General features: G+C 48.9%; 1 protein-coding gene across 1 annotated transcript in view; it reads right to left on the bottom strand.

Moving 5' to 3' along the window:
* Positions 1-26585, bottom strand: part of LOC141971174 (uncharacterized) — a 47999-nt gene extending 21414 nt beyond the window's left edge. The window contains exons 1-8 of the mRNA XM_074928336.1: positions 26581-26585; positions 25104-25214; positions 23750-23902; positions 18094-18227; positions 15366-15572; positions 12194-12487; positions 9502-9642; positions 7795-8328 (exon numbers count right to left, since the gene is read on the bottom strand). Of these exons, the coding sequence (XP_074784437.1) occupies positions 7795-8328; positions 9502-9642; positions 12194-12487; positions 15366-15572; positions 18094-18227; positions 23750-23902; positions 25104-25214; positions 26581-26585 (1579 nt within the window). The remainder of the gene's footprint in view (positions 1-7794; positions 8329-9501; positions 9643-12193; positions 12488-15365; positions 15573-18093; positions 18228-23749; positions 23903-25103; positions 25215-26580) is intronic.
* Between the last annotated feature and the right edge of the window lie 1257 nt (positions 26586-27842).

The raw sequence follows: 27842 nt of genomic DNA, 5'->3' as shown, positions 1-27842 counted from the left end.
CAGCACTGCCCATGTCTTTCAATTCAGATTCTTCCTCCTTCAGGTCCCCCTCACCCGCAGACACAGCACTGCCCATGTCTTTATCTTCAAATTCTCCCTTTTCAAGCTTCTCCTCCCCATCAAACAGAGTACTCCCCATTACTTTCCCTTCAAATTCTCCCTCTTCCAGGTTCTCCTCTCCCTCAGACAAAGCACTCCTCATATCTTTCACTTCAAATTCTACCTCCTGAAGTTCCCCCTCTCCCTCAGACACAGCACTCCCCATGTCTTTCACTACAGATTCTTCCTCCTCCATGTCACCCTCTCCCTGAGACACAGCACTGACCATGTCTCTCCCTTCGAACTGTGCCTCCTGCAGCTCCTCCTGTCCCTCAGACACAGCACTCCCCATGTCTTTCCCAAATTCTCCCTCCTCCAGCTTCTCCTCTCTCTCAGACACATCACTCCCCATGTCATTCCCTTCAAATTCTCCCTCCTCCAGCTTCTCCTCTCCTGCAGACACAACACCTCTCACGTCTTTCTCTTCAAGTTCTCCCTCCTCTAGGTCCCCCTGTCCCTCAAACACAGCACTGCCCATGTCATTCACTTCTAATTCTTCCTCCTTCAGGTCCCCCTCACCCACAGACACAGCACTGTCCATGTCTTTATCTTCAAATTCTCCCTTTTCAAGCTGCTCTTTTCCCTCAGACTTAGCACTGCCCATGTATTTCACTACAGATTCCTCCTCCTCCATGTCGCCATCTCTTGTAGACACAGCACTGCCCATGACTTTCCCTTCAAATTCGCCCTTTTCCACCTTCTCCTCTCCTTCAGACACAGCACTCCCCATATCTTTCATGTCATATTCTCCCTCCTCCACGTTCTCCTCTCCAGCAGACACAACACCTCTCACGTCTTTCTCTTCAAGTTCTCCCTCCTCTAGGTCCTTCTCTCCCTCAAAGAGAGCAGTCCCCATGTCTTTCTCAAATTCTTCCTCCTCCAGGCTCTCCTCTCCCTCAGACACAGCACTGCCCATGTCTTTCACTACAGATTCTTCCTCCTCCATGTCACCCTCTCCCTGAGACACAGCACTGACCATGTCTTTCCCTTCGAATTCTGCCTCCTCCAGATTCTCCTGTCCCTCAGACACTGAACTGCCCATGTCTACAACTTCACATTCTTCCTCCTTTAGGTCCCCCTCTCTCGCAGACACAGCACTGCCCATCACTTCTCCTTCAAATTCTTCCTCCTCCAGCTTCTCCTCTCCCTCACACAGAGTACTCCCCAAATCTTCCCCAAGTTCTTCCTTCTCCAGCTTCTCCTCTCCCTCAGACACATCACTCCCCATGTCTTTCCCTTCAAATTCTCCCTCCTCCAGGTTCTCTTCTCCTGCACACACAGCACTGCCCATGTCTTTCAATTCAGATTCTTCCTCCTTCAGGTCCCCCTCACCCGCAGACACAGCACTGCCCATGTCTTTATCTTCAAATTCTCCCTTTTCAAGCTTCTCCTCCCCATCAAACAGAGTACTCCCCATTACTTTCCCTTCAAATTCTCCCTCTTCCAGGTTCTCCTCTCCCTCAGACAAAGCACTCCTCATATCTTTCACTTCAAATTCTACCTCCTGAAGGTGCCCCTCTCCCTCAGAAACAGCACTCCCCATGTCTTTCACTAGAGATTCTTCCTCCTCCATGTCACCCTCTCCCTGAGACACAGCACTGACCATGTCTTTCCCTTCTAATTCTGCCTCCTCCAGCTCCTCCTGTCCCTCAGACACAGCACTCCCCATGTCTTTCCCAAATTCTCCCTCCTCCAATTTCTCCTCTCCTGCAGACACAACACCTCTCACATCTTTCTCTTCGAGTTCTCCCTCCTCAAGGTCCCCCTGTACCTCAAATACATTAATGCCCACGTCTTTCCCAAATTTTCCCTCCTCCAGCTTCTCTCTCTCAGACACATCACTCCCCATGTCTTTCCCTTCAAATTCTCCCTCCTCCAGGTTCTCCTCTCCTGCACACACAGCACTGCCCATGTCTTTCACTTCAAATTCTTCCTCCTTCACGTCCCCCTCACCCGCAGACACAGCACTGCCCATGTCTTTATCATCAAATTCGCCCTTTTCAATCTTCTCCTCTCCCTCAAACACATCACTCCCCATGACTTTCCCTTCAAATTCTCCTTCTTCCAGGTTCTCCTCTCTCTCAGACACAGCACTCCCCATGTGTTTCTCCTCAAATTCTCCCTCCTTCAGCTTCTCCTCTCCTACAGGCACAACACCTCTCACGTCTTTCTCTTCAAGTTCTCTCTGCTCTAGGTCCTTCTCTCCCTCAAAGAGAGCAGTCCCCATGTCTTTCTCAAATTCTCCCTTTTCAAGCTTCTCCTCTCCCTCAGACACAGCACTGCCCATGTCTTTCACTAGAGATACTTCTTCCTCCATGTCACCCTCTCCCTGAGACACAGCACTGACCATGTCTTTCCCTTCGAATTCTGCCTCCTCCAGATTCTCCTGTCCCTCAGACACTGAACTGCCCATGTCTACAACTTCACATTCTTCCTCCTTTAGGTCCCCCTCTCTCGCAGACACAGCACTGCCCATCACTTCTCCTTCATATTCTTCCTCCTCCAGCTTCTCCTCTCCCTCACACAGAGTACTCCCCAAATCTTCCCCAAGTTCTTCCTTCTCCAGCTTCTCCTCTCCCTCAGACACATCACTCCCCATGTGTTTCTCCTCAAATTCTCCCTCCTCCAGCTTCTCTTCTCCTGCACACACAGCTCTGCCCATGTCTTTATCTTCAAATTCTCCCTTTTCAAGCTTCTCCTCCCCATCAAACACAGCACTCCCCATTATTTTCCCTTCAAATTCTCCCTCTTCCAGGTTCTCCTCTCCCTCAGACACATCACTCCCCATGTCTTTCCCTTTAAATTCTCCCTCCTCCAGGTTCTCCTCTCCCTCAGACACAGCACTTCCCATGTGTTTCTCCTCAAATTCTCCCTCCTTCAGCTTCTCTCCTGCAGGCACAACACCTCTCACGTCTTTCTCTTCAAGTTCTCCCTCCTCTAGGTCCTTCTCTCCCTCAAAGAGAGCAGTCCCCATGTCTTTCTCAAATTCTTCCTCCTCCACGTTCTCCTGTCCCTCTGACACAGCAGTGCCCACGTCTTTCCCAAATTCTCCCTCCTCCAGCTTCTCTCTCTCAGACACATCACTCCCCATGTCTTTCCCTTCAAGTTCTCCCTCCTCCATGTTCTCCTCTCCCTCAGACACAGCACTTCCCATGACTTTTCCTTCAAATTCTCCTTCTTCCAGGTTCTCCTCTCCCTCAGACAAAGCACTCCCCATGTATTTCACTTCAAATTCTACCTCCTGAAGGTCCCACTCTCCCTCAGACACATCACTCCCCATGTCTTTCACTACAGATTCCTCCTCCTCCATGTCACCCTCTCCCTCTGACACAGCACTGACCATGTCTTTCCCTTCGAATTCTGCCTCCTCCAGATTCTCCTGTCCCTCAGACACTGAACTGCCCATGTCTACAACTTCACATTCTTCCTCCTTTAGGTCCCCCTCTCTCGCAGACACAGCACTGCCCATCACTTCTCCTTCAAATTCTTCCTCCTCCAGATTCTCCTCTCCCTCACAGACAGTACTCCCCAAATCTTTCCCAAGTTCTTCCTTCTCCAGCTTCTCCTCTCCCTCAGACACATCACTCCCCATGTCTTTCCCTTCAAATTCTCCCTCCTCCAGGTTCTCCTCTCCTGCACACACAGCACTGCCCATGTCTTTCACTTCAGATTCTTCCTCCTTCAGGTCCCCCTCACCCGCAGACACAGCACTGCCCATGTCTTTATCATCAAATTCTCCCTTTTCAAGCTTCTCCTCTCCATCAAACACAGCACTCCCCATTATTTTCCCTTCAAATTCTCCCTCTTCCAGGTTCTCGTCTCCCTCACACACAGCACTCCTCATATCTTTCACTTCAAATTCTACCTCCTGAAGTTCCCCCTCTCCCTCAAACACATCACTCCCCATGACTTTCCCTTCAAATTCTCCTTCTTCCAGGTTCTCCTCTCCCTCAGACACAGCACCCACCATGTCTTTCACTACAGATTCTTCCTCCTCCATGTCACCCTCTCCCTGAGACACCGCACTGACCGTGTCTTTCTCTTCGAATTCTGCCTCCTCCAGATTCTCCTGTCCCTCAGACACTGAACTGCCCATGTCTACAACTTCAGATTCTTCCTCCTTTAGGTCCCCCTCACCCGCAGACACAGCTCTGCCCATTCCTTTATCTTCAAATTCTCCCTCCTTCAGCTTCTCCTCTCCTGCAGACACAACACCTCTCACGTCTTTCTCTACAAGTTCTCCCTCCTCTAGGTCCTCCTGTCCCTCAAACACAGCACTGCCCACGTCTTTCCCAAATTTTCCCTCCTCCAGCTTCTCTCTCTCAGACACATCACTCCCCATGTCTTTCCCTTCAAATTCTCCCTCCTCCAGGTTCTCCTCTCCTGCACACACAGCACTGCCCATGTCTTTCACTTCAGATTCTTCCTCCTTCAGGTCCCCCTCACCCGCAGACACAGCACTGCCCATGTCTTTATCTTCAAATTCTCCCTTTTCCAGGTTCTCCTCTCCCTCAGACACAGCACTGCCCATGTATTTCACTACAGATTCTTCCTCCTCCATTTCACCCTCTCCCTGAGACACAGCACTGACCATGTCTTTCCCTTCGAATTCTGCCTCCTCCAGATTCTCCTGTCCCTCAGACACTGAACTGCCCGTGTCTACAACTTCACATTCTTCCTCCTTTAGGTCCCCCTCTCTTGCAGACACAGCACTGCCCATCACTTCTCCTTCATATTCTTCCTCCTCCAGCTTCTCCTCTCCCTCACACACAGTACTCCCCAAATCTTCCCCAAGTTCTTCCTTCTCCAGCTTCTCCTCTCCCTCAGACACATCACTCCCCATGTGTTTCTCCTCAAATTCTCCCTCCTCCAGGTTCTCCTCTCCTGCACACACAGCACTGCCCATGTCTTTCACTTCAGATTCTTCCTCCTTCAGGTCCCCCTCACCCGTAGACACAGCACTGCCCATGTCTTTATCTTCAAATTCTCCCTTTTCAAGCTTCTCTTCCCCATCAAACACAGCACTCCCCATTATTTTCCCTTCAAATTCTCCCTCTTCCAGGTTCTCCTCTCCCTCAGACACAGCACTGCCCATGTGTTTCTCCTCAAATTCTCCCTCCTTCAGCTTCTCTCCTGCAGGCACAACACCTCTCACGTCTTTCTCTTCAAGTTCTCCCTCCTCTAGGTCCTTCTCTCCCTCAAAGAGAGCAGTCCCCATGTCTTTCTCAAATTCTTCCTCCTCCACGTTCTCCTGTCCCTCTGACACAGCACTGCCCACGTCTTTCCCAAATTCTCCCTCCTCCAGCTTCTCCTCTCTCTCAGACACATCACTCCCCATGTCTTTCCCTTCAAATTCTCCCTCCTCCAGGTTCTCCTCTCCTGCACACACAGCACTTCCCATGACTTTTCCTTCAAATTCTCCTTCTTCCAGGTTCTCCTCTCCCTCAGACAAAGCACTCCCCATGTATTTCACTTCAAATTCTACCTCCTGAAGATCCCACTCTCCCTCAGACACATCACTCCCCATGTCTTTCACTACAGATTCTTCCTCCTCCATGTTACCCTCTCCCTCTGACACAGCACTGACCATGTCTTTCCCTTCGAATTCTGCCTCCTCCAGATTCTCCTGTCCCTCAGACACTGAACTGCCCGTGTCTACAACTTCAGATTCTTCCTCCTTTAGGTCCCCCTCTCTCGCAGACACAGCACTGCCCATCACTTCTCCTTCAAATTCTTCCTCCTCCAGATTCTCCTCTCCCTCACAGACAGTACTCCCCAAATCTTTCCCAAGTTCTTCCTTCTCCAGCTTCTCCTCTCCCTCAGACACATCACTCCCCATGTCTTTCCCTTCAAATTCTCCCTCCTCCAGGTTCTCCTCTCCTGCACACACAGCACTGCCCATGTCTTTCACTTCAGATTCTTCCTCCTTCAGGTCCCCCTCACCCGCAGACACAGCACTGCCCATGTCTTTATCATCAAATTCTCCCTCTTCAAGCTTCTCCTCCCCATCAAACACAGCACTCCCCATTATTTTCCCTTCAAATTCTCCCTCTTCCAGGTTCTCGTCTCCCTCACACACAGCACTCCTCATATCTTTCACTTCAAATTCTACCTCCTGAAGTTCCCCCTCTCCCTCAAACACATCACTCCCCATGACTTTCCCTTCAAATTCTCCTTCTTCCAGGTTCTCCTCTCCCTCAGACACAGCACCCACCATGTCTTTCACTACAGATTCTTCCTCCTCCATGTCACCCTCTCCCTGAGACACCGCACTGACCGTGTCTTTCCCTTCGAATTCTGCCTCCTCCAGATTCTCCTGTCCCTCAGACACTGAACTGCCCATGTCTACAACTTCACATTCTTCCTCCTTTAGGTCCCCCTCACCCGCAGACACAGCTCTGCCCATTCCTTTATCTTCAAATTCTCCCTCCTTCAGCTTCTCCTCTCCTGCAGACACAACACCTCTCACGTCTTTCTCTTCAAGTTCCCCCTCCTCTAGGTCCCCCTGTCCCTCAAACACAGCACTGCCCACGTCTTTCCCAAATTTTCCCTCCTCCAGCTTCTCCTCTCTCTCAGACACATCACTCCCCATGTCTTTCCCTTCAAATTCTCCCTCCTCCAGGTTCTCCTCTCCTGCACACACAGCACTGCCCATGTCTTTCACTTCAGATTCTTCCTCCTTCAGGTCACCCTCACCCGCAGACACAGCACTGCCCATGTCTTTATCTTCAAATTCTCCCTTTTCAAGCTTCTCCTCTCCCTCAAACACTGCACTCCCCATGTCTTTCCCTTTAAATTCTCCCTCTTCCAGGTTCTCCTCTCCATCAGACACAGCACTCCCCATGTGTTTCTCCTCAAATTCTCCCTCCTTCAGCTTCTCCTCTCCTGCAGGCACAACACCTCTCACGTCTTTCTCTTCAAGTTCTCCCTCCTCTAGGTCCTTCTCTCCCTCAAAGTGAGCAGTCCCCACATCTTTCTCAAATTCTTCCTCCTCCAGCTTCTCCTCTCCGTCAGACACAGCACTGACCATGTCTTTCCCTTCGAATTCTGCCTCCTCCAGCTCCTCCTGTCCCTCAGACACAGCACTCCCAATATCTTTCATGTCATATTCTCCCTCCTCCAGGTTCTCCTCTCCTGCAGACACAGCACTGCCCATGTCTTTATCTTCTAATTCTCTGTTATCCAGCTTCTCCTCTCCCTCAAACACATCACTCCCCATGACTTTCCCTTCAAATTCTCCCTCCTCCGCATTCTCCTCTCCTGCACAGACAGCACTGCCCATGTCTTTCACTTCAAATTTTCTCTCTTCCAGCTTCTCCTCTCCCTCAGACACAGTACTCCCTATATCTTTCACGTCAAATTCTTCCACCTCCAAGTTCTCCTCTCCTGCAGACACAACATTTCTCACATCTTTCTCTTCAAGTTCTCCCTCCTCTAGTTCCTTCTCTCCCTCAAAGAGAGCAGTCCCCAGCTCTTTCTCAAATTCTTCCTCCTCCATGTTCTCCTCTCCCTCAGACACTGCACTGCCCATATCTTTTGCTTCAAATTCTCCCTTATCCAGGTTTTCCTCTCTCTCAGACACAGCACTCCCCACAACTTTCCCACGTTCTCCCTCCTCCAGGTTCTCGTCTCCTGCAGACACAGCACCTCTCACGTCTTTCTCTTCAAGTTCTCCCTCCTCCAGCTTCTCCTCACCCTCTGACTCTTCTATCTCAGTGTCCTCGTCATCACTCTCAGAGAGGTCCTCAGCTCCCCCCAGCCCCTCGGGCTGCATTCTGCCTTCCTCCCGGCCAAGGTTATCCCCTCCCCCTGACAGCTCCTCTTCCCCAGTTTCCTGCTCTTCGAGATCTGCCTCGCTCTCCATCCCCTCCACCAGAACATCCTGTTCCCCACGTGCCAGCTCTGTGCCAAGCTCCCTTCCTTTCCCTGTCACCTGTCTTTTAGGATGTCCTTCTGCCATGGCACTCTCTTCAGGAGCAGATTCCTCCACCACAAGCTGACCCTCTGCCTGCAGCACAGCCAGGATTTCCTCCTGCGGCAGCAAATCTCCCACCCATTCTACTTCTTCTCCTGCCTCTTTGGTGCAAAATTCTCCTTCCTCTTCAATAAAATCTGCCTTCTCAAGTGCTTGAGTTTCCTCTACCCTCTGCCCTTCTTGTGACACTTTTTCTTCTGCTTCCTGCACATCAAGTGTTCTTGTTCCTTCTGCCAAGAATGTTCCATCTGGTGCTATTAAAAAATAATAAAAACAATAGTTTAATTGAGAATTGTGTTAGTGTTAAGGCTGTTTTACAGGGTTATTATTAAAGAGGCTACCTCTCCCAAGCAATGAGGGGACATCAGCATGGTGACAAGAAGAAAGCTTGCTGTGCTACTTCTCATCATGCACCTTTGCTCTGACTACATTTCTAGTGCTGCTGTTCTGACGCCTGGCATAACTAGTTTAAGCCAAAATGCCGACGCATGACCATCTTTCAACTCTGACAGCTCTGCCTGCCCTCTGAACTATCCCCAGAGACGAGAAGGAACCTCCAGCCTCCTGTATACACTCTCCAGATGAAAGACAACACACCTTACAAGAGTGTGCTCTTAGGCTACATAGAGGAAGGAGGTCAAAAGGCTCCCAGCTGACCAGAAAAACAAACTTAGAACACCCTGGATTCATGTGCCAAAGTAAAGAACGTGCACAACTAGCAATTTAAAAACAATAGAGATGGCCTGTTCCTGCCAGCTGCTAGACCCTTAGAGGATGGCAGAAGGAAAAGGAAGAGCAGCAGTGCAGACTGAAGTCAGTTTTAACCTGTGGGTTTCTTCGCTTTTCAGACTCACTGCTGCTGGGGAGTAGAAGCTTAAGGTGACCTTCCAGGACGGCTCCCAGCAATGAACGGCTCAGGGTGCAGGGACCAGAAAGGTTCTTGGAGGGAACCAAGACCAAGCTCACTGCCGATTAGGCCAACTGCTCACCGGGGGATGAGCTTGGGAGACAAACGGGGCACAGCACGGAGATGGAGGCTGCAGCTCAGCTTCCCTCCTCATCTGCCAGTCCCACCCTGCCTGTCCTGGACATTTGCCTCCCCAGGAGCCCCCAAACTCCCTGCAAGCAAAGGGAAACTTGCTAGGCTCCTGCCTTCCACAGCTGTTTTCTTGACTGGCAGCCAGTTTTTCATGGCCTGCATTCTTTACCTAGGACCATTACAGCTACCAACAAAGCAGTTATTTACTGTGATACAGGTTAACTACACATGACTACAGAAGCCAGCGAGTCAACACCAAATTTTATACGAGTTAGGAAAGAGCAGACGTAGCGTTTGATAGACTAGAAAGGAAAGGGAAAGGGCAAGCACTTCTAGAAAAAGACTTCAGATTAATTAGATTTCATCCCTGCTCAACAGCCAACCTCACCTTCACTGGCATCATACTCCCCACTTGATACGACCTCTTCTTCCACATCTGGACAGGAGTCATCAGGTTCGGAATTCATGTGATCACCATGTCCAGCTGCCGTTGCTGTTTTCACCCGGACTGGACTGCAATCTTCAAGAACTACCACAAAGTTACAAAAGAGGAAGCCGGAAAGAGAAGCCATTAAAAAGCGAAAGGGGAGCAGAACTCATCCAGCTGCCTCAGCTTGGTTTAAAATTTGAAATGTTAGGGCAGACCCGATTGGAGCCATGTCAATCTTCACCAGCAATAATTCAGGTAGATTAAAACCAGATGGAGACAACCACGAAAAATCCAAGGGAAAATTCATGCAGGGGCATCTACTGAACCGTAGAGCAGCAGTCTTCCACAACATTTTCACAACGGTGAGATTGCTTTTGTCAGGCGGTCTGAAGGGGGGTTCAACATGGGAGCAACAATATTGTTTTATAGACATAAATTTGTTACTGTTCTATCAATACTTTTTCTTAAAAAAAAGGTCTATGTTAAGCTCCCAACTACAGTTCTGATGGTTCCTCAGTTCCCCAACTTCAGTGTGTGAAGACCTACACTTATCTAAAAATAAGTGGAGAAGTATTTTCTGCTCTGTAAATGCAATGCTTGTGATGCTTCACAGTCAAGTCATACATCTGACAAAACAGAACTGGCAGTCTTTCGAAACACCGAGCCTAGGGCAGGGTGACAAACACCGCTGACAATAATTCTCTCTCTTGGGACTGGCAATATCTCCTTGTCACAAAGAGTGCAGCGAGATCAGAAAATGCGCAGCAGGAGCCCACCCCAGGTACTTCCACGCTTCTGACAGACCCTGTCACACCACCCGTCGTGATCTGCCTGGACTCAGCCTACATCTGAACCACCCCAGAGGAGCACTCTGCACCTTTTGCTTTCTTCAGCGTATACAATTTTCTCCAATAAATTAGTTCTGCACTGCTAATGACAGCACCGGTTAGGAAAAACCCTGTCAGATGGGTCTCAGCAGGACAAAACAGAACAGTGCCTATCATCCTCCTCTCAACACCACCCTGAGAATGACCCTTGGAGGCTCAAGAATGGACTGAGAGCCAATTCTTTCATTGCTCTACACTCTGTTTCTTGACAATTCTTTCCTTGCTATAGAATTTACCTAGATAACCCCCAGGTAGACGGGGACAAATCACTATGCAAATTAGGAGGTCGTTCCTATCTATCATTTTTAGGATTCAATGGTTTTTCTTGTCCTTCCTTGACCTGCACCATCCCTGAATCTCAGGTAGTCTCCTGGCAGCAGAGGTGAACAGGACTGGACTAAGGATCAAACGCCGTTACCTACTTACCATTCGGACTATCTGTCTGTACTGGATAGAGGATCTCTGTTCAAGCCTAGAGCCATGAAACCGTGTGTGTTGGATGTAAGCACACAGGAATCGTGCTAATAAAGAACAACACTCTTTTCTTAGGCCAGCTCAGGACCAGATCACTAGCTTGACACATTCCATTGATACAGCATAACATTCTGTCCTCTAGGTTTGTAAGGTTCTTCTTCAGTAGTCCTTGCTCAACTCTAGTGTTGAAGAGCCTAGTGGTGAAAGTGCCTAAACTGAAGTTTCTTTCACACAAGAGAGGGGTTCCGGAGCCAAACATCTTTGGAGGCTTCAGCATTATTCAATGAACAGCACGTTACTGTCTTTACTGTCTCAATTCTGAATGCAAACCAAAACAAAAGCAACGCACAAGACAGTCAAAGTAACCCAGCAGCAACTGCCTTGCAGAGCACTAAGCAGCAGCATTCCAATTGTTTATGCCACACAAGACTATCTTAGATGCACTGCAGTGAACTGAAAGCAACAGAAACAGAACCAAAGCCTTCTGTTAAAATAAAGGGAATGCATTCTGCATTCCACTGCAAATCCAGCACACAAAGAGACAACTGAAAATTTCATCTACCATGGCCTGTGGCTCTCCTGTACGCCAGCACCAGTGCAGACAGCTGTTCTTTTATGCTGCCTGATTTAACAGCACCCAGGACATTCCCCTGTGACCTGGATGACATCGCAAAGCAAGGGCTTACATTTTTTCCCCTTCCAGATACAATAAGGCAAAGCCTTGCTCTTGTGGCCAACCTTTTATTAATTGCCCCTTACCCATACAGGTAAGGATGAAACTGCAAGATGCCCATTTTATCAACAGTAAAAATGAGGCCTCGCACAACCATTCGATTTGCTCCTCCCCAAAAAATCCACGACACAGTGAAGCAACACAACCATGGATCAACTGACACAGTTTTGATCTTCATCTGCTGCACTGTGATTCACACAGTAATTTTTGGTTTCTTTTTGGATCATTATCAACAGATTCCCCCAACCTGGCATACAGACTCTCCTACAGGTAATCAATCACGTTTGGATTTCATAATAATTGCATGACATGCGAAACCCAGCTACTGGAGTGAAAAACAACGGTCAAAGCCTTACGCTGGAAACACTAGAAAAGAAACAATAAGGCAAGGCCACGTTCTGGGTGGGTGTTTAGCTCACAGCCAAGAGAGTATTCTAGCAGCCTGGAAACAGCCCAGAACTGCCTCCCCCGTGCTGCGCCAGGACCTGCTGTGAAGGCAGACAGGCACCCTGGCGTGCACTGGTCACCCACAGCCGGGCAGAGGGTCTGTACTCACCGCTCCCCTCGTCACTGTCAGGACCCTCCTCATCGCTGTCAGCTGCTTCCAACACGCTGCTTTCCGATGGCCTGAGATCCTCCCCATTGTCCCCCCTACTGCTTGCATCCCTTTCCTTGTCTTTCTCGAGCAGACTTGCTACTGCCACAGCCTGTTTGAGCTCCCCAGGAACTTCAGGAACCTGACGCTGTACTGATGTTGTATCTTCATCAAGAGTTCCAGCGTCTTCCCTCGCTGTTAGATCTTCTGGGTTTGTCTTTTCTTCTTCATCTGCTTCAGCCTCAGAAAGGCTCGCTGCAATTTTTGGTAATATTTTAAAATATCCTACTCATCTGCAGTGCATTACAATAACTTTGCAGGACTGCTTTTAAAAAAACCTCAAACATGGAAGCTAAAAATTCCCTAAAATATGTCAACGACTCCCATTAATTAATTAAAACAAGAACAAAGAAGCTGTGTTTGAATGGGAACTGCCATTCTAAATCAGTGGACTGCCCTGTATAGGGCCAGACCAGCAAATCAATAAAACTCCGCAATTTTCCTTAGAATTAGCAAAGGGGGAGGCGCAGAGCCCTCGCCCCCTGCCAGCTCGCTGCAGCGGTGCTGTGAGGATGCTGCCTCGCCCTGAGAAGCCGCGGAGGCGCACGCTCATTCCACAGCCACGGGCAGCAGAGCAGCGCGCGGGGCCACGGGCGGTGGAGGTTCGGCCTCCAGCATCTGCTGCCACGGACCTGAGGCACAAACGACTGGGCAGCCACCGCCTGGCAACGACTCTGGCACCTCCAGCCTGCCCCGGACTCGCGCCTCTGTTCTGACGGGAGGTACGTTTAGAGTCCCGGGAAACACCATCGCTCCCAGGCGCTGACAGGAGTACAAACAGTTCAGAGACAGAACCACTCCAACGTGCAGATTACACACTGCACCAGGGGAACTGTCAGCCATTCTCCCCAATTCACTCACTGGCTTATGGTCCACAGGGATTTGAATGCCAAGGTCCCTCTTACACGCTCTTTATTTATGTCCAACTCATAATATTGGATGCAAAAGTCACATCTGTGGCACCTCGGCTATCTGGATTTCATTCTCAGCTCTGTATGCTGGCTGAACTGACCCAAGGGGCCCAACAGCTTCAGACCCTCTTGAACACGTGTCATGATATGCTGAACTAAGGTGAGACAAAATCTGTCCACAGCACGTACTCATAAAGATCCAGATCCCATTACTATTAGCGTGTTATTTCTGCCAAAGCAGCACTCAGAGCTCACAAGAGGATTCGGGTACTGATTGCTGAAACACAGAAACATAGCATCCATGCCCAAAAGCTTGCTACCCAAAATCCTGGTCTACCAACTCTAACACACACATGCTTAAGTTGAAGCGAGTTCTCTTTGAAAAAACTACAGGTGCAAGGCTTGGCAGATGATCTCAAAGCACAATAAATGTACAGAGCATGTGGAATTTCAGCACACAAGCAGATGAAAGCTGAAGCTAGCAACAATGAAATGGGGTCATGTTGTCTTGGAGAATTTGTAAATATGAAGAACGGAAAAGACCAGCTTAAGGATGTGCAAAAAGGCATAACTAAAAACAGTGGTGTGGAATTAAAGAAAAACGTTTTCAATCATGAATATCCAGAAACATCTTCCACTGTGGAGAGCTATTAGGCACTTTACCAATCGCCTAAAAAAATGGAACTAGTAGTTGCTGCTAATGTTGCTTGAAATATTTCCACCTATAGTATTTTCAGAGAGTCCTTCATTCAAGCAGAAAGCTCTTCTTGCCCTCAAAATTACCAATTAATACTTATTTTTCATAAATTTATTATTACATCTCAGTTGGGAGAAACCCACATCTTTTTCATCCCTTCTCTCCACCTCTTCTGTTCAGTGGTGGGGAAAAAAAAAGTAGCAAGATTTCATTACAAAGGGGAAAATATCAAAAATGAACAAATAGGAAAGAGGAATGAATGATCATCACACACTGCTAGAGCTTGAGAGGCAGCTGAGTGAAGTCACAGAGAAGTTCATAATGCCATGCACTAACAAGCAGAAAAGAATGCTTAATTGTACTGATTATTCCTGAATCACAAGCTATTTCTGATTATCATGAGAGAACAAAAATTAAGATTCTTTTTGATCGCTGCAATGCGTTTATAAGCAAGGATGTTTCAAACCTAACTGGAATTTCTGGTGGACTTTTTACTTTCTATAAAAAGACTGGATCTTTCTTGCAGCTGCAACCTTTTCACAAAGAGCTGTATTGCTTAATATTACCATTGCTTAATTCACCTAGAAATACAAATGTGAAAGTAATGTTTCCATTTAACTCGAGAAACGGTTTGCACATTAGGACGGTCAAATGTAAGGAATATGAAGTAATTGATTTTGAAAGAGCAGGAAATGGAGAAATCCTGGTACATGATGACAAGCGAGAGGCACAGAAGTCAGCTCAGGATCTAACAAAGCCATAGAGGAGAAAAGTTAAGAGAGAACTAAAACACTGCCACAAGGAAAAGGCAGATCAGTTCCGACTTACTCACGACATGGTGAATGGAATGCTGCTGTTCACTGAAGACATGAGAAATTGCCTGCGAGTTTTCCATGGGATTATTGATGAAGATAATCCCACGCAGGCAGCAGGGAGAGCTGAGCTGACGGCATCTCCTCCCTCGGCCAGCACGGGCCAGCGGTGCGCCAGGGGACACCGCCGAGGTTCTGGCTGCTCAGGGCCATTAAAGACAGCACTGCTAAACCACCAGGAGGCACATCGGGTGTGCCGGGGGCTTCTCAGATAAAAGGGCGTATCCTCAGAAGGTGTCAGTGGTCTCGGACGTCAGTGACCGCTGACACAAAGTGCTGATCTGCCCAAGTATTTAGAGCTAATTTGCCAACTGGCTCCATCTCCATTTCTGCACCTCAATAGTTCAGCAAAGTCTGCTGTGAGCTGCCACACCCTTACACTGCCCGTGGGTTTTGCCGTATTTCAGTGATGGATGGTCGAATTAACCACAGATAAAACAGCTACCTTTTTCCAGTTCAGAAGGAATTGCATGTGTTTTCCTGTGTTTTCCCCTTAACACATGTACCAGGCACGCACAAGATGTAAAACATGCACAAAATGTAAAACATGCATCAGGTCAACTTCTCTAAGCCTCAGTATGAAATAAACTAACCTTGTTCATCGTCCTGGAAGTCACTGTCAGAGTATCCATCATCTTCATCCTTCTCACTGTCAGAGACCTCCAATGCCTTCTCTGATGCGGTTTCACTCTCCTTTGCAATGTCCAAGTCGGGTTTTTTATCACCTGAAGGTGACTCTGATGTTCCATTCGTTTGACCATCAATCTGTCTCTCTTCTGCTTCAATATCTTCATCATACTCTAAAATACAAGAATCATACGGTGAGACGGAATTCACAACTAATAAAGTTCTATTTAAGCAGGCAGAGCTTAACTTCATCAATCTCCTTTTGCCTTTGCATTTGCTCAGTCTTTTTAACGCCATGAGAGAATCTACGACCACCGACAGGAAGAATAAGAGCACATTATCATAAAAAAGCATCGTATTCCTCATAAATAGCATAGCAAAAATGCAGTAAAGCTACTGAATGATGCATCAAGTATGATCAATACATTAAAAACAACAATCAGAACGATTAGCCACTGACAGGAGTAGAAAAAACGAGAACTGGGCAAACTCGGAAATAAAATGCAAGACAGTCTCTTATGACAGGAGAAAATCCTCTTGCAACGAATAAAAAATGCAAGCAACAGAGAAAGCTGGAGAAAGGTAATCTACTGCAGCACAAAAAAAGACACATGTGGATTGACGTGGCTAATCAGCAAAGAAGTGGCTTACAAACTGAATGAATTAAATCAATCCAGCCAAAAGGTGCTGCGGAGGAACATTCTGTCACGGCACTGCTCTGGTACCTCCTTCAGCTCCCAGGTGAAATCCTCAGACAAATGAAGCTGACAACAGAATTGCCATTTTCACCCCAACACGGTCTGGATTCCGTCCCAGGCCACGAGCCTGACAAGCTGTAGTAGCTGACAGCTCTGCTCACATCTGTAGTAAAGACTGGCCCCACGCGTACGCATTACAGAATCCTCCCCTGCCCAGCCAAGCTGCAGCGGCTGCAACCCCAGGCACCAGCGCGTAGCGATGTCAGTGATTTCCCTGTGAAATTCAGTAATTCCTCTGCCACCACCAGCTCACTGCGCGTGCAGCAGAGAGGCAACAAACCCAACTGTGCCGGAGAGCTGCCACCGCTGACACACCAGCTGTCTGTCCCTCGTGGCCATCACTTCTCACCTTTCCCATTTTATTGCCCACCCCTTCTTCTTTCGATCGGTGCTTTTAAAATACTGAAGGGACAGATGCCAGGGACAGAAATCAAGAGTACCTGATGCAGAACCAATTAGGCAGATAAACGGTTACCCAGACAATGAGAATTAAGGGAATAAGGAGATTTTTTTTTTTCTGTGTTCAAAATCACTTGCGATTCCAACTGCATTGTTGGAAGTGAGGCCTCCTTAGGCAACTGTCAGAAAGGTGCCCCCCTGCTGAAGGAAAAAGGCTTGATTAATGCCAAACACAGATCCAGGGGGACTAATGAGGAAGCTGAGTAGCAGCAGCACTGCGGAATTATGAAAGTAAAAATAGGAATAGGAAGTAGGAATTTAGATCCCTCTCTAAATCTGACTCACTCTGAAGAAGGCTTTATCATAAGAGCTGAGCCCACCGCCTCTCCCGCGGGGGCAGGCAGAGTCCCCGACAGCAACAGGGACCGGCCCGAGGTGGCACATCCTGGGCGTGCAGGTGGAGCTGCCACGCACCGTTTGATACCAGAAATATTGCATTGGCCTGCCACAAGAAACGCCCCTCGGGCAGACTTTCAGCAAGGGCAGCCTCTCTCCGGTCTTTCTTTTTAAATCTGCCGACAGAAAGGAGGTGGGCCTCAAGCAGAGGGGGAAGGTCAGCTAGCTACAACAGGCAAGGGGAGCGGTCAGTAAGGGGAAAGGACGATGGTCCGGGGGGGTCGGAGCAGAGGAGGCACGAAAGGAGGGCTGGTAGGCCTGGGGCAGAGGAACAAAGGCTCAGACAAGCCAGGACCTGGAGGTTGGGGCAGGTGTCCCCTGAGCGGTGCCTGGGGCACTGTGGTGGAGAGGGGGCGGGAAAGAGCCTTAGGGAACAGAGCCCTGCACGGCCCCTGGCAACAGAGGAGAGGAGACCAGAACACTTCAGCTAGCGCTGCATCTTGCTGACCTTTTGCTGCTACGTGCTCTTCCCACCTTCCCTCCCCTCCTGCGCCCAGCACTGAGCCTCCCCCCTCCCCAGTCCGTCCTCCCCAGCCACCCACCTCGGAGCAGGCAGCAGCACCTTGCCCACGGCCTGCCCCTGCAGCCGCCATCTTCTCTTCACTCCCCCGCACTGGAGCTCCCCTCAGACTGGCCGTCTCCCTGCCCACACCCACCCCGGTCCCTCCTCCTGCTCTACCTGTCCTCGCCTGCTGCCATTCTCCCCCCTCACGGCTGTCCCTGCGCTGTGCCCCACTTCCCTCCTGCTTTCCCATCGCCCTCAGGCTCCTGTTGCAGCCTCTCAGACCTTCCTTACTCACTTCCTTGGCTCCGGCAAAACCCTCTCGTCCTGGTGCTTGGCCCAAAGAAGCCCCACTGACTTTATCACCCAGACACAGGCATCGCCACACTCCTCGCACCAGGTGTCCTCAGAGAGGAAGCCCCAGGCAAAGGCCGAGGCCCGCAATCCCAGACCCACAGAATCCTACTCTCCCGTTTTTCATCCCCTGCTTCTCTTTTTGTCCTCCATAGTTTGGACATTTGCTTCCACACATGGTGAGATCACTAACACTGAATCTTTCTGTTCAATGCTGCTCTTTACCTGGCTCAATGCACACTCCATCTCCAATGCACACTCCATCTGCCCCGGAACCCACAGGATTTTCCTCACGGTCCTCCTCCATCTTTTTCTTGGGAGGCACTGGCTTGTTGTCCAGGCCCATTGCAATAATGCACCTATAAAACAACAAGGAGAATGGGAAGGTATCATGTTTTTCTTGGTGTGAACAATGGAAGGGCAGCAGGCAGTCAGCTGTTCAGCTCATTATCAGCACTGAAACCGGGTACCCATCTGCCTCTGTGTTGCCACTCAGACCCCACGGTTACTGATAACCACTCCCTTGGAGAAGCACCCTGAAGTTCTCAAGAGCTCCACGACCACAGGTACAGTTCTTCCTTGAAGGAGAGTGACACTGTCCCCACTTAAAGGTGACGGTTGAAGTATAAACTGACTAAAATCAAAATGATCAAAGTGTCCATTCATTCCAAGCTACGCCAACAATGATCTGTGAAGATACAACCACTGAGAAGGGCAGGCAAGTGCCAAGGCAGACCCGTGCTGGATCCTGATCCTGCTGCAACACCCAGTACAGTGATAACTCTCGTTTTGGTTTTTAATTTGTCGGCTCGGTCTAATAATGGCGGGGCAAGAGGCAGATTGAAACTGAATTCTTTTCACTTTCTGTTCTGGTTTTCCTACCCAACAGAAACCCAAACAGTTGGAAAACAAAGCATTTTGAGTGACCTGTGAGACTGCTCCTCTTGTATAAAGAGGAGTGGCAGCCTCTGTCTCATGGTTGGGAGGCTCATCTGAGAGACCAGGGCTCCTGCTCCTGATTTCACGTTACCCGCAGACACGGAGAGCCACCCTACACCACCCACGAGGGTCGGGACACTGTGCTCTATGGAGTGTGTCGATGCAATTCTGCAAGCAGGGGGTGACATTGAAACCAGAACTTTCACCGTAGCTAACCACAAGTCTCTGGAAAACCATGTTTTCTTCACAGACAAGGGTGTCTTAAAATCTTTCCCTCCCCCAAAACTGCTGTTTAAAAATAAATTACCCCGTTCTCACAATCACAAAGAAAACGCCCAAAACGACAGTTAAGTCAGCAGCGCTCTGCGTACTTATTTCACCAGCACTTTCACGAGAGGCAGGCAAGGGGTGTAAGTGTGGCACCCCCTGGCCACCGCTCTGCTCAGGGATGAGGAAGAGCTGCAGGGTGCCAGAAAGATGACCAAAGAGGAAACAAGGGATAAATTCAAACTACTGGGCTGCGAGGTCCTTGTGAGCAAAGCACACTCGTCTCCATACCTGTAGCAGGGAGATGCTCCCTCCACACTGACAAATCTGAAGTATCCATGTCTGCCTCCCACCGTGGAGGGCCTCCGGTGTCTGTACTCACAGCAGCAGCTCAATCTGTCCACTGTCAGCCCGTTGAGAATAAAGGTGAGGCTGAAGGGGAAACCTCGGTGCCTCCTTGAGATGAACTGAAAGGTCTCTGCGGTCACAGAAGGGATTCAAAGAAGAGAGGTTATGCTTTGCTGCCAGGCTGTTGCAATCGTCGTATCTCACCTGCATCACCACCAGAGCACCCAGCCCTCTGAGGTCAGGCACTCTGGTTCTCGGGTACATTAATTAGTCGGTAATACCCCACCTCCTCCCCACACAACAGCCGCGTCTCTCTCCAACCCCAGAGTGCCAAGCTGGACACCCCTGTGACAAGCCACTCCATTTGGGCGCTCACAGCCACAGCAGAACAGAGAGCAGAGCCTCCCATCTCCACAAAATTAACTCCGCCCGTGCCTTACAGGAGTGGGCATCGTGCACAGGAGGTTTAGGATTCCTGGCACGGGCCCACCCGGTGCAGGGCAGCAGCATGTCAGAGCCCCCGCAGTGGGACACCCCTGGCAGGGGCAGCCGAGGCTCCAGATGAGCACAGCTCAGCACCAGCGGCTCTGGGCCCGCACGGACGCGGCTGGGCTCAGGGAACACCGGGCACTGGAAAGATGCTGCTTCTGGAGCCGTTCCAGCTGCTCTGCAAGGCACTGCTTGGCATCCAGGCGGGAGGGCACAGAGGCGGCCACCCCGCTCCCTGCCGGGGGGACGGGGTTGTACCCCCTCTACACCGGTCACCCCCTCAGGCCTGTGAGCGGGGCTGGGGACAAGAGGGGCAGGCACAGAGGACACAGCGGGGAGCCAGCCCAGCAGCCCCGTGAGCTGATCCGCGGGCACGCCGCGGTGCTCCCACAGCCTCGGGGACGAGCGGGAGCGCAGGGAGCTCTGCACCATCTTCCCACGCCCGCTGAAAACGCCAGCACAGGGGTTCTGTGAGCTGGAATGAGGGGGTCATCGGTGGAATCACTCCTCCTCACAAGTGACAATGTCCCAGCCATTGCCTCTTCCCAGGTTCCCAGAACACAATTCACCTTCCACTGGTGCTATGGAATTGCACTCACGTCAGAGAGATGGGAGTTGGGCTCCCCTTATCTACTTTTCCTTCTGGAGTAATAAGCAACATGCACCGATGTACTGTGTAAAGCCAGAAACAGATAACCCCTATTTAAGGACAATCTGCTCCTACTACTACTTTATTAACCACACAGCTCTATATGAAATTAACCTAAGCTACAGTATTTTGCTAAATTAGTTCTCTAAGTTTCTTCCACCATAATTTGCAGAAGTCATTCTAACCTCACTTTCAATCATGAAACAGTAGATCCAGATTTAGTGTGGAGGTAGATGGTATAGAAATCCCTGGATGCATATACCTTGACTGAGCTCAGCTGAAGTAATTTTGATACCACACCAACTTTTTAGCAAAAAAAAAATACATGATGTCACCAGAATTGATATGAATTCTTTGACTCTTCACCCTCACCTCCTTCCAATAGGTTGCCTTTGTAGACACAAAGGTTTTCTCCTCCACAGTGCTGCTGATAGACTGTGATTTCACTCCTCTTATCAGCATCCTTGCCCAATAAATGCAGATTTCTTCCCAGAAAGGCCATGGTGATACATGGGCCGCTGTGTACCCCGGACCTGAAGACTACTCCAGAATTCTGCAGCAGGAAAGACACAAAAAATGCATTCAGCTTCCAACTCTAACAAAAGGTGAACACAAAGAGCATGTACGTGTGGCGTACACTTGAGGCTTCAAGTCTTTTAAGATGAGCCTTGGGCTGCTTAAATTGGAAAGTGCTTTGTAACATGCAGAAGGGGAGGAAAATGTTTCAAACTGAAAATCCACTGCATCTAATTGCCCAAAATTGCAGGAACCGTGAACCGTATGGTCCCCCCTAATCCAGGGTTCCTACAATTCCCTTTTACAGGAGTCAAAACTGGCTGGAGATATAGTATAACAGATGAAGTTTTCACACCCTCAAGGCATTTCCTATATCCCTCTGAAGTTATGGTACCAGATATGGTCACAGACAGGATCGGATCGACTAAACCAGAAGGCTTTAAGTAAGAGTTCCCATGGTTTTTCTGCTCAAGCACCCTTTTTTCCCCCAGCTGATGAAAAACACCAAATGTTTTAGTATATAGAGAGATGGGTGGCACTTACATTATATATATTCTATATATTAACTTTATATATATATTTATAATATATATATTTTAGTTATGAATTTTATTTCTTTCAAAAATTTGGTGAATATTTATGCAAACTAGGTAAACACGTCTTTCAACATTAGGCAAATACACCAACAAGGAAGATTATATACCTGTCCATAAACAGAGAAGTAGAGAGAGCTGACTTACCATCCTTGGAGGTACCTCTGCCTCACTGGGTACAGCGACGGGACGCAATTGTCTCCCTCTGGTCACCCCAGTTCTCACTGTTTTTCCACTTTTTTGCTGGGGTGGAGGTGGTGTTGGTATCAGACCGGTGTTAATGATGGAAGACATATTGGTCACGTATTTTACTGTATTTGGTCCTTTTATTTCACTCCTCTCCTCCTGTGAAAACATTTTAACAAGGTTAAATAGGTTATGCAAAACCAGCCACCGAGCGCATTGAACCAACCATGGTTTGACGGCTCTTTACACCTCGTAAGACACACACTTCTACAACAGTTCCGTAACTCGGTGCATGCACTTTTGTTCATGAAAAGATTTATGTGCTAAACATTAGGCAAATACACCAACAGGGAAGATTATATACCTGTCCATAAACAGAGAAGTAGAGAGAGCTAACTTACCATCCTTGGAGGTACCTCTGCCTCACTGGGTACAGCGACGGGACGCAATTGTCTCCCTCTGGTCACCCCAGTTCTCACTGTTTTTCCACTTTTTTGCTGGGGTGGAGGTGGTGTTGGTATCAGACCGGTGTTGTTGATGGAAGATATATTGGTCACGTATTTTACTGTATTTGGTCCTTTTATTTCACTCCTCTCCTCCTGTGAAAACATTTTAACCAGGTTAAATAGGTTATGCAAAACCAGCCACCGAGCGCATTGAACCAACCATGGTTTGACGGCTCTTTACACCTCGTAAGACACACACTTCTACAACAGTTCCGTAACTCGGTGCATGCACTTTTGTTCATGAAAAGATTTCTGTGCTAAAACCCTTTCTTTTAATTTGCAAAGCAACCGGCAGCTGCTTGGGAGCGTCACCCCCATAGGTATATACAGCACTGTGAGCCGGGTACTGCTTGTAACCGTGCAGGGTTCTGATCCCCAGCAGACGGAACCCCACGGCACTGCTGCGCTCCCTCCGCTGGCAAGCAAGTTCCAAAGCATCCCAAAGAGTCTCCCGACAGTAACATCATTTGGCATCAATTACACAAGATGTGGTTCAAAACGCTTCTCTCCCATTTGTAGTGGAGGTCTAGTCCTCCTTCAGGATGAAATGCAAACAGGCCCAGGGCCCTGAGGAGCAAAAGGCACCTCTAGAGAATAAATTCCGCAAACGCCGCGTGCTCTGGCTCTGAGCTCTGCGTCATGTCTGCATAGCCTGTGACTGATCTGGCTGTTTTGGCAGCAGGGAGCATTAAGTAGAAAGTGCCAGCAAATTCTTGGAGAAAGGATCGTGCCCATCACAATACAGAGCAAATGCAGGAGGGAGCTATTCGGCCAGTGTCTGCCAGGCAGTGGTCACAGCCCCATTCCAAAACACCCCAGTCCCGTGGAACTCCTAACACAAAACCAATTACATCATGTTTTTCTAGGACAGAAGTCCAAATCGCACCTGAAAGAAACTGTGTATGTACCAAGATCATGTCTGGCTACTCCAAAAAGCTCTCATTCTCTGAACCTGACAGTGTGACTTAGCAGGAGGAATGGTAAAAATAAATAAAGGAGGTTTTTTGCTACTTTGCAGCTGTAGATGAAGAGGAAAACTTGGAAGGCTGTGTGAAAATATTCCCGAGTTCTTGGTGTTAACCAGGTGGCTGCCTGCCTCTCTACATAACAGATAGTCTATGTGGAGGGAGAAAATGATGCATGCAGAGGTTTTATACTAAAAAAGTCTCCACATTTTTCCTCACTGTGATCAAGAACTGGGCATTAGACCAGTAAGTCAATGTCTTGAAAATTAAGGGGAAGTTTGAAAGGAGAGCTTAATAAAAAGCTGATCACCCTTTGGAAGGCATGTTGCCTGCAGTATACAGTTCTGGGAGCTGTAGTACTAAAGCAGTGTTATAAAGCTGTCCCTACAATTACATTATTTTCAGAATGAAATATGGCCTCACCCTGCCGGCAGGCTGTTGACTGACTTGAGGTGCCGGGCACTTCTTTTTAGCTGTGGAAGTATTGACAGCCCCCGCTGCAGCACAGAAGGGAAGTGGTGGGAAATGGAGTGAGTGCTGCAGATCCCCTGGCGCTGCATGTGGTCGCCTGGAAGTCTAGAAAAGGAAAAAGAAAACAGCCACAAAATCTCAGTGTATAGTTTCCAGTGCAGAGCAGCACCATAAGTAAAAAAAAAAAATAAATAAAAATAAAGCATTGATTGTGATATTTGGAAGTGATGAGTGGTTCTCAGGTACCTTCAGGATATTACATTTTCTCGTCTGCCTCTGAAGAGCCAGGCCCCTTTAGGCATCTCTCACTGAGCATCCAAATACTGGAGCATCCAGAATAACTCTTGACCATAAATCCAGGTTTTGCTACTGTCTCTTCACAGTGCAGCCTTGAAGCAAACACGTGAGCTCGCAGGCACGCCCAGGAACGCAGCCGGGTGCTGCCTTTTGGTGCCTTCAGCACACGCACGCTGAGAGAACGCACCACCAAAGCAGACCTACTTTTGTTCAATACTCTGCATTTTTATCACGTTATTAGTTCATCTTTTCCTTGTATACCCTTCAGAACACCAAGTCAAAAAGCTGTTCATCTGAGTTAACTTGCTGCCTTACAACAGGCAGACTCCCTGGATCGGTGCTGATGCGATGATGTCCACCATCACACATAACCACAGGCCCAAGTGTCCTCTTCCTGGAGAGGAGGTTACCCAGGACTGAAAATCTCACTTCAGTCTGCACCCACGATCATCACTGGAATCGAGAACCAGTCAAAACTGAGCCATATATTTGACCTTTGACCTTAGACGTTCGTATCATTATTTTTCCAGAGTACATTAACATTCCTTCTCTGCCTGTTAACAGAGAGGAAGAGGTTTCTGAGCCAGAGCTCCGAAGCACGGCCTTCTGGATGAGCTTTAGCCTTACTTCACCCCTTCACCTCTGTTTTCTAAGAGGCCTCCATTGCTCTCAGGGTTTTAGAACGCGCCTACAGCCGTAGCACCCATTAACAATCCTTAATGTACTGACACCGGCCTAGGCTTGGGCGACAAGGCAGAGAAAAGGGAAGGATTAAAGCAGATTTATCACAAAGATTTTTGTTTCCTCCGTTCTGATGTGCCATTCCTGCAGCATCGGCTTCTGCAGACTTCTCTTTAATGACACAACCCTGCAAACAGGAGGTCGGCCCCAGGGGATGGCGGATGGGGCAGTCAGAGCTCTAGACTAAGCCCAGACCTCACAGGCCTACGTGCACGCCTGCGCTGTGTGTGCTCACGCCAGCGCCTTCGGGGTGGCTGCTAAAACTCACCTGTTGTCGGGAGCGACCAGCGGCTTCTCTGCCAAGGGGAGGGAAGAGCCCACGATGATTTCTTGTACCGGCTGGTGGGTGCGGGAAGTGCCTAAAGCTGGCTGGTTCCGCCTAAAAGAAGAGAAATGTACGTCTCTGAGGTACTAAATTGTGGGCAAGAAGCAAACCAACATTGGCCTGCCAGCCCTAACAGCCATGTCTGAGCCTGCCTGCCAGCTGTCTCTCACTGGACAGCTGTGACACTGGGACGCCTGCTTAAGGAAGGAAAGGAAATCACGGGGAGAAGGAGAGAGACAAGGGAAAAGACCTGTTCCCACCTCTGACTCATTTCCCTGCAGCCCTCTCCAGCTGCTGATCCTCCCAAATGCAATTCATCTGCCTGTTTATGCGGATCTCCTGATTCTTGGCTTGGCTGAAGCGCATCTGCCACTTCCTTGCTCTGGCTGATGCCCCTCCCTCCCTTTTCTTTCCAAAAGCCCCACGTTGGGCTGACGACCCTTCTGGAGACAGACAGCTCTGTCTCCCATCCTCCCTTGCTCAGTCATCTGTCTTTCTCCTTTTCTTTCAGGTTAGCTACTCAGCCGAATTCACTGAACGTATGAGCTGAGGGTTAAATTACACTGCCAATTGCAGCCAGGTTCCTGTGTCCCGGCGTGGTACCGCAGCAGAGACACAGATCACCCATCTGCAGGTGTGTCGTGGTTCGAGCCCGCCGGCAGGCAAACGCCAGGCAGCCGCTCACTCACCCCCCGCTCCTTGGGCACGGGAGAGGGAATTGGAGGGGTAGAGGTGGGGAGACTCAGCGGTTGAGACAAAAACAGTTTACCAATTGAAATGAAACAAAACAACAATAATAGAAAGTAGAAATGGGAAATGCACAACCACCTGCCACCGCCCGCTGACTGATACCCAGCCTGTTCCCAGCTGGTGATCCCGGAGAAGCCAAGATCCTGAAAAAGCAGTCCTGGAAGCGAGAGAGAACAAACCCCTTCCCAGCCAACCCTCCTTTACATCCTGAGCGTGACGTTGCACAATGAGGAATGTTCTCCTGACCAGTTTGGGTCTGCTGCTCTGGCCATGGCCCCTCACAGTATCTTCTGCACCCGCCCATGGCAGGACAGGGGGAGTTGGAATGTCCTTGATCTCCTGGCAGCAACTGCACACATCCCTGTGCTATCAGCATTCTTCTGATACCAAATCGCACACTGAATCCAAACACAGCACTACTCTAGCTACTAAGAAGAAAAATTAACGCTGTCCCAGCCAAAGCCAGGACAGCAGGCGTCTCCCCTATGCTCCTCACTGAAGGAAGCAGTTTGGGGTTTTGTTCCAAAATCACCCAAGTCCAGACTCCCTTCACAGGCTGCCTTAGTCACGGCTTCCACTGGGGTGACTCTGCCAGCAGGACTTCAGTCAGTAAACAGTGCAAGTACCACAGCCATCGCTGTCTGTCATGAAAATCTCCTCCTTCCTTTACCTCATAAAGGTATTATTTAAAATCAGAAAGATTTGACATTGGTTTTCAGCTGCTCCAAGCAGCAGCTAGCTTCACAATGCATTCTTCGCGATGGACACAGGCTCCTAATAAAGAAAAAAGATGCTGAGTATATCTCAGCCAGAATGAGAACAACTTTTCCCATGTGAGTCCAAGTGACTTCATGGGGAGAAGAACTTCTGACTTCTGTGGGACTTCCGTGACTCTAACAACTACAGAACCAAGCCCTGCCTACGTGACACCAAAGCAAAGGCTTCTGAAACCTCTTTTCATTACTTACATGCTGGTTCTGCTAAATAGGGTGTGATATGAGCTCAGTGTGCAGCTGCAGTCAAGAGCAGATAGTGTCTAGAATTACTAGAAGAACTGCAACGTGTATCCTCAATTATTCATCCTCTTCTGGTTCCCCGTTTCGAAACAGAAAGAGTAGAACTAGAAACGGTTGAAAAATGGCAACAGCAATGAGAAGAGAAGCCTGGAATGGCTCATGGGCGAAAGCCTCAATAGACTGAGAGTCTTCAGCTTGGAAAACTGAGAAGGAATATGAAAAAGGTGTGTAAAACTACAAATGCCTTGGAAAAGAACAGGTATTAACTCTTTTCATAAGGAGAACAATGGAGCACCAAATTGCTCCAATTATCAGACAGCAGATACATTAATTATTGTGCAGAAATGCAAGAAAGTGCCATTTCCTACAACTCGTAATTAAATTCCACAACCAAGAACACTGCAGAACCAAAAAAATAAGTAGATTCCAAAGGAATTAGGGGTGTGAATTGAAGTTCCTGAACTGCTGGCTAGAGGAAGGAGATGGAACCTGGGGCAGGATCATCCTCTACTTATCTGTTTCTTGTACTTTTTCCGTAAACATCAGAGACAAAGCCGTTGGCTCAGCGAGCCTCTGGCCTGACCCACGGCTGTGGTTTAACCCAGGGCAAAGCTGCCGCGTCCCCCCAGCGCTGGGGAGCACTCCAGCCTTACCTTGACTTTCTGCGCCTTCTCCTTCCTGCCATTCTCCGCAGGTTTCTTCTCTGCTCCTGGCTGATGATGACGCTATCAATGTAAGAGAGAAACCTCGTTAATGGACGTTATGAGATGTCAGTGAAGGTAATAACGCTTCTGCTCTGCTTATCACCTGCCTGCTCCCTGGTTGTTTTCCTCACCGAGCCCTATTACAAAACCACTATTGATTCAACCCATTTGCATGACACCTCTGTAAGTTAACATCGGCAATTAACAACTGA

Source organism: Athene noctua, chromosome 28, assembly GCF_965140245.1.
Source record: "Athene noctua chromosome 28, bAthNoc1.hap1.1, whole genome shotgun sequence".
In the NCBI taxonomy this organism is placed as follows: domain Eukaryota; kingdom Metazoa; phylum Chordata; class Aves; order Strigiformes; family Strigidae; genus Athene; species Athene noctua.
The sequence above is the reverse complement of the archived record's forward strand: the minus strand, read 5'-3'. Positions and strand labels throughout refer to the sequence as shown.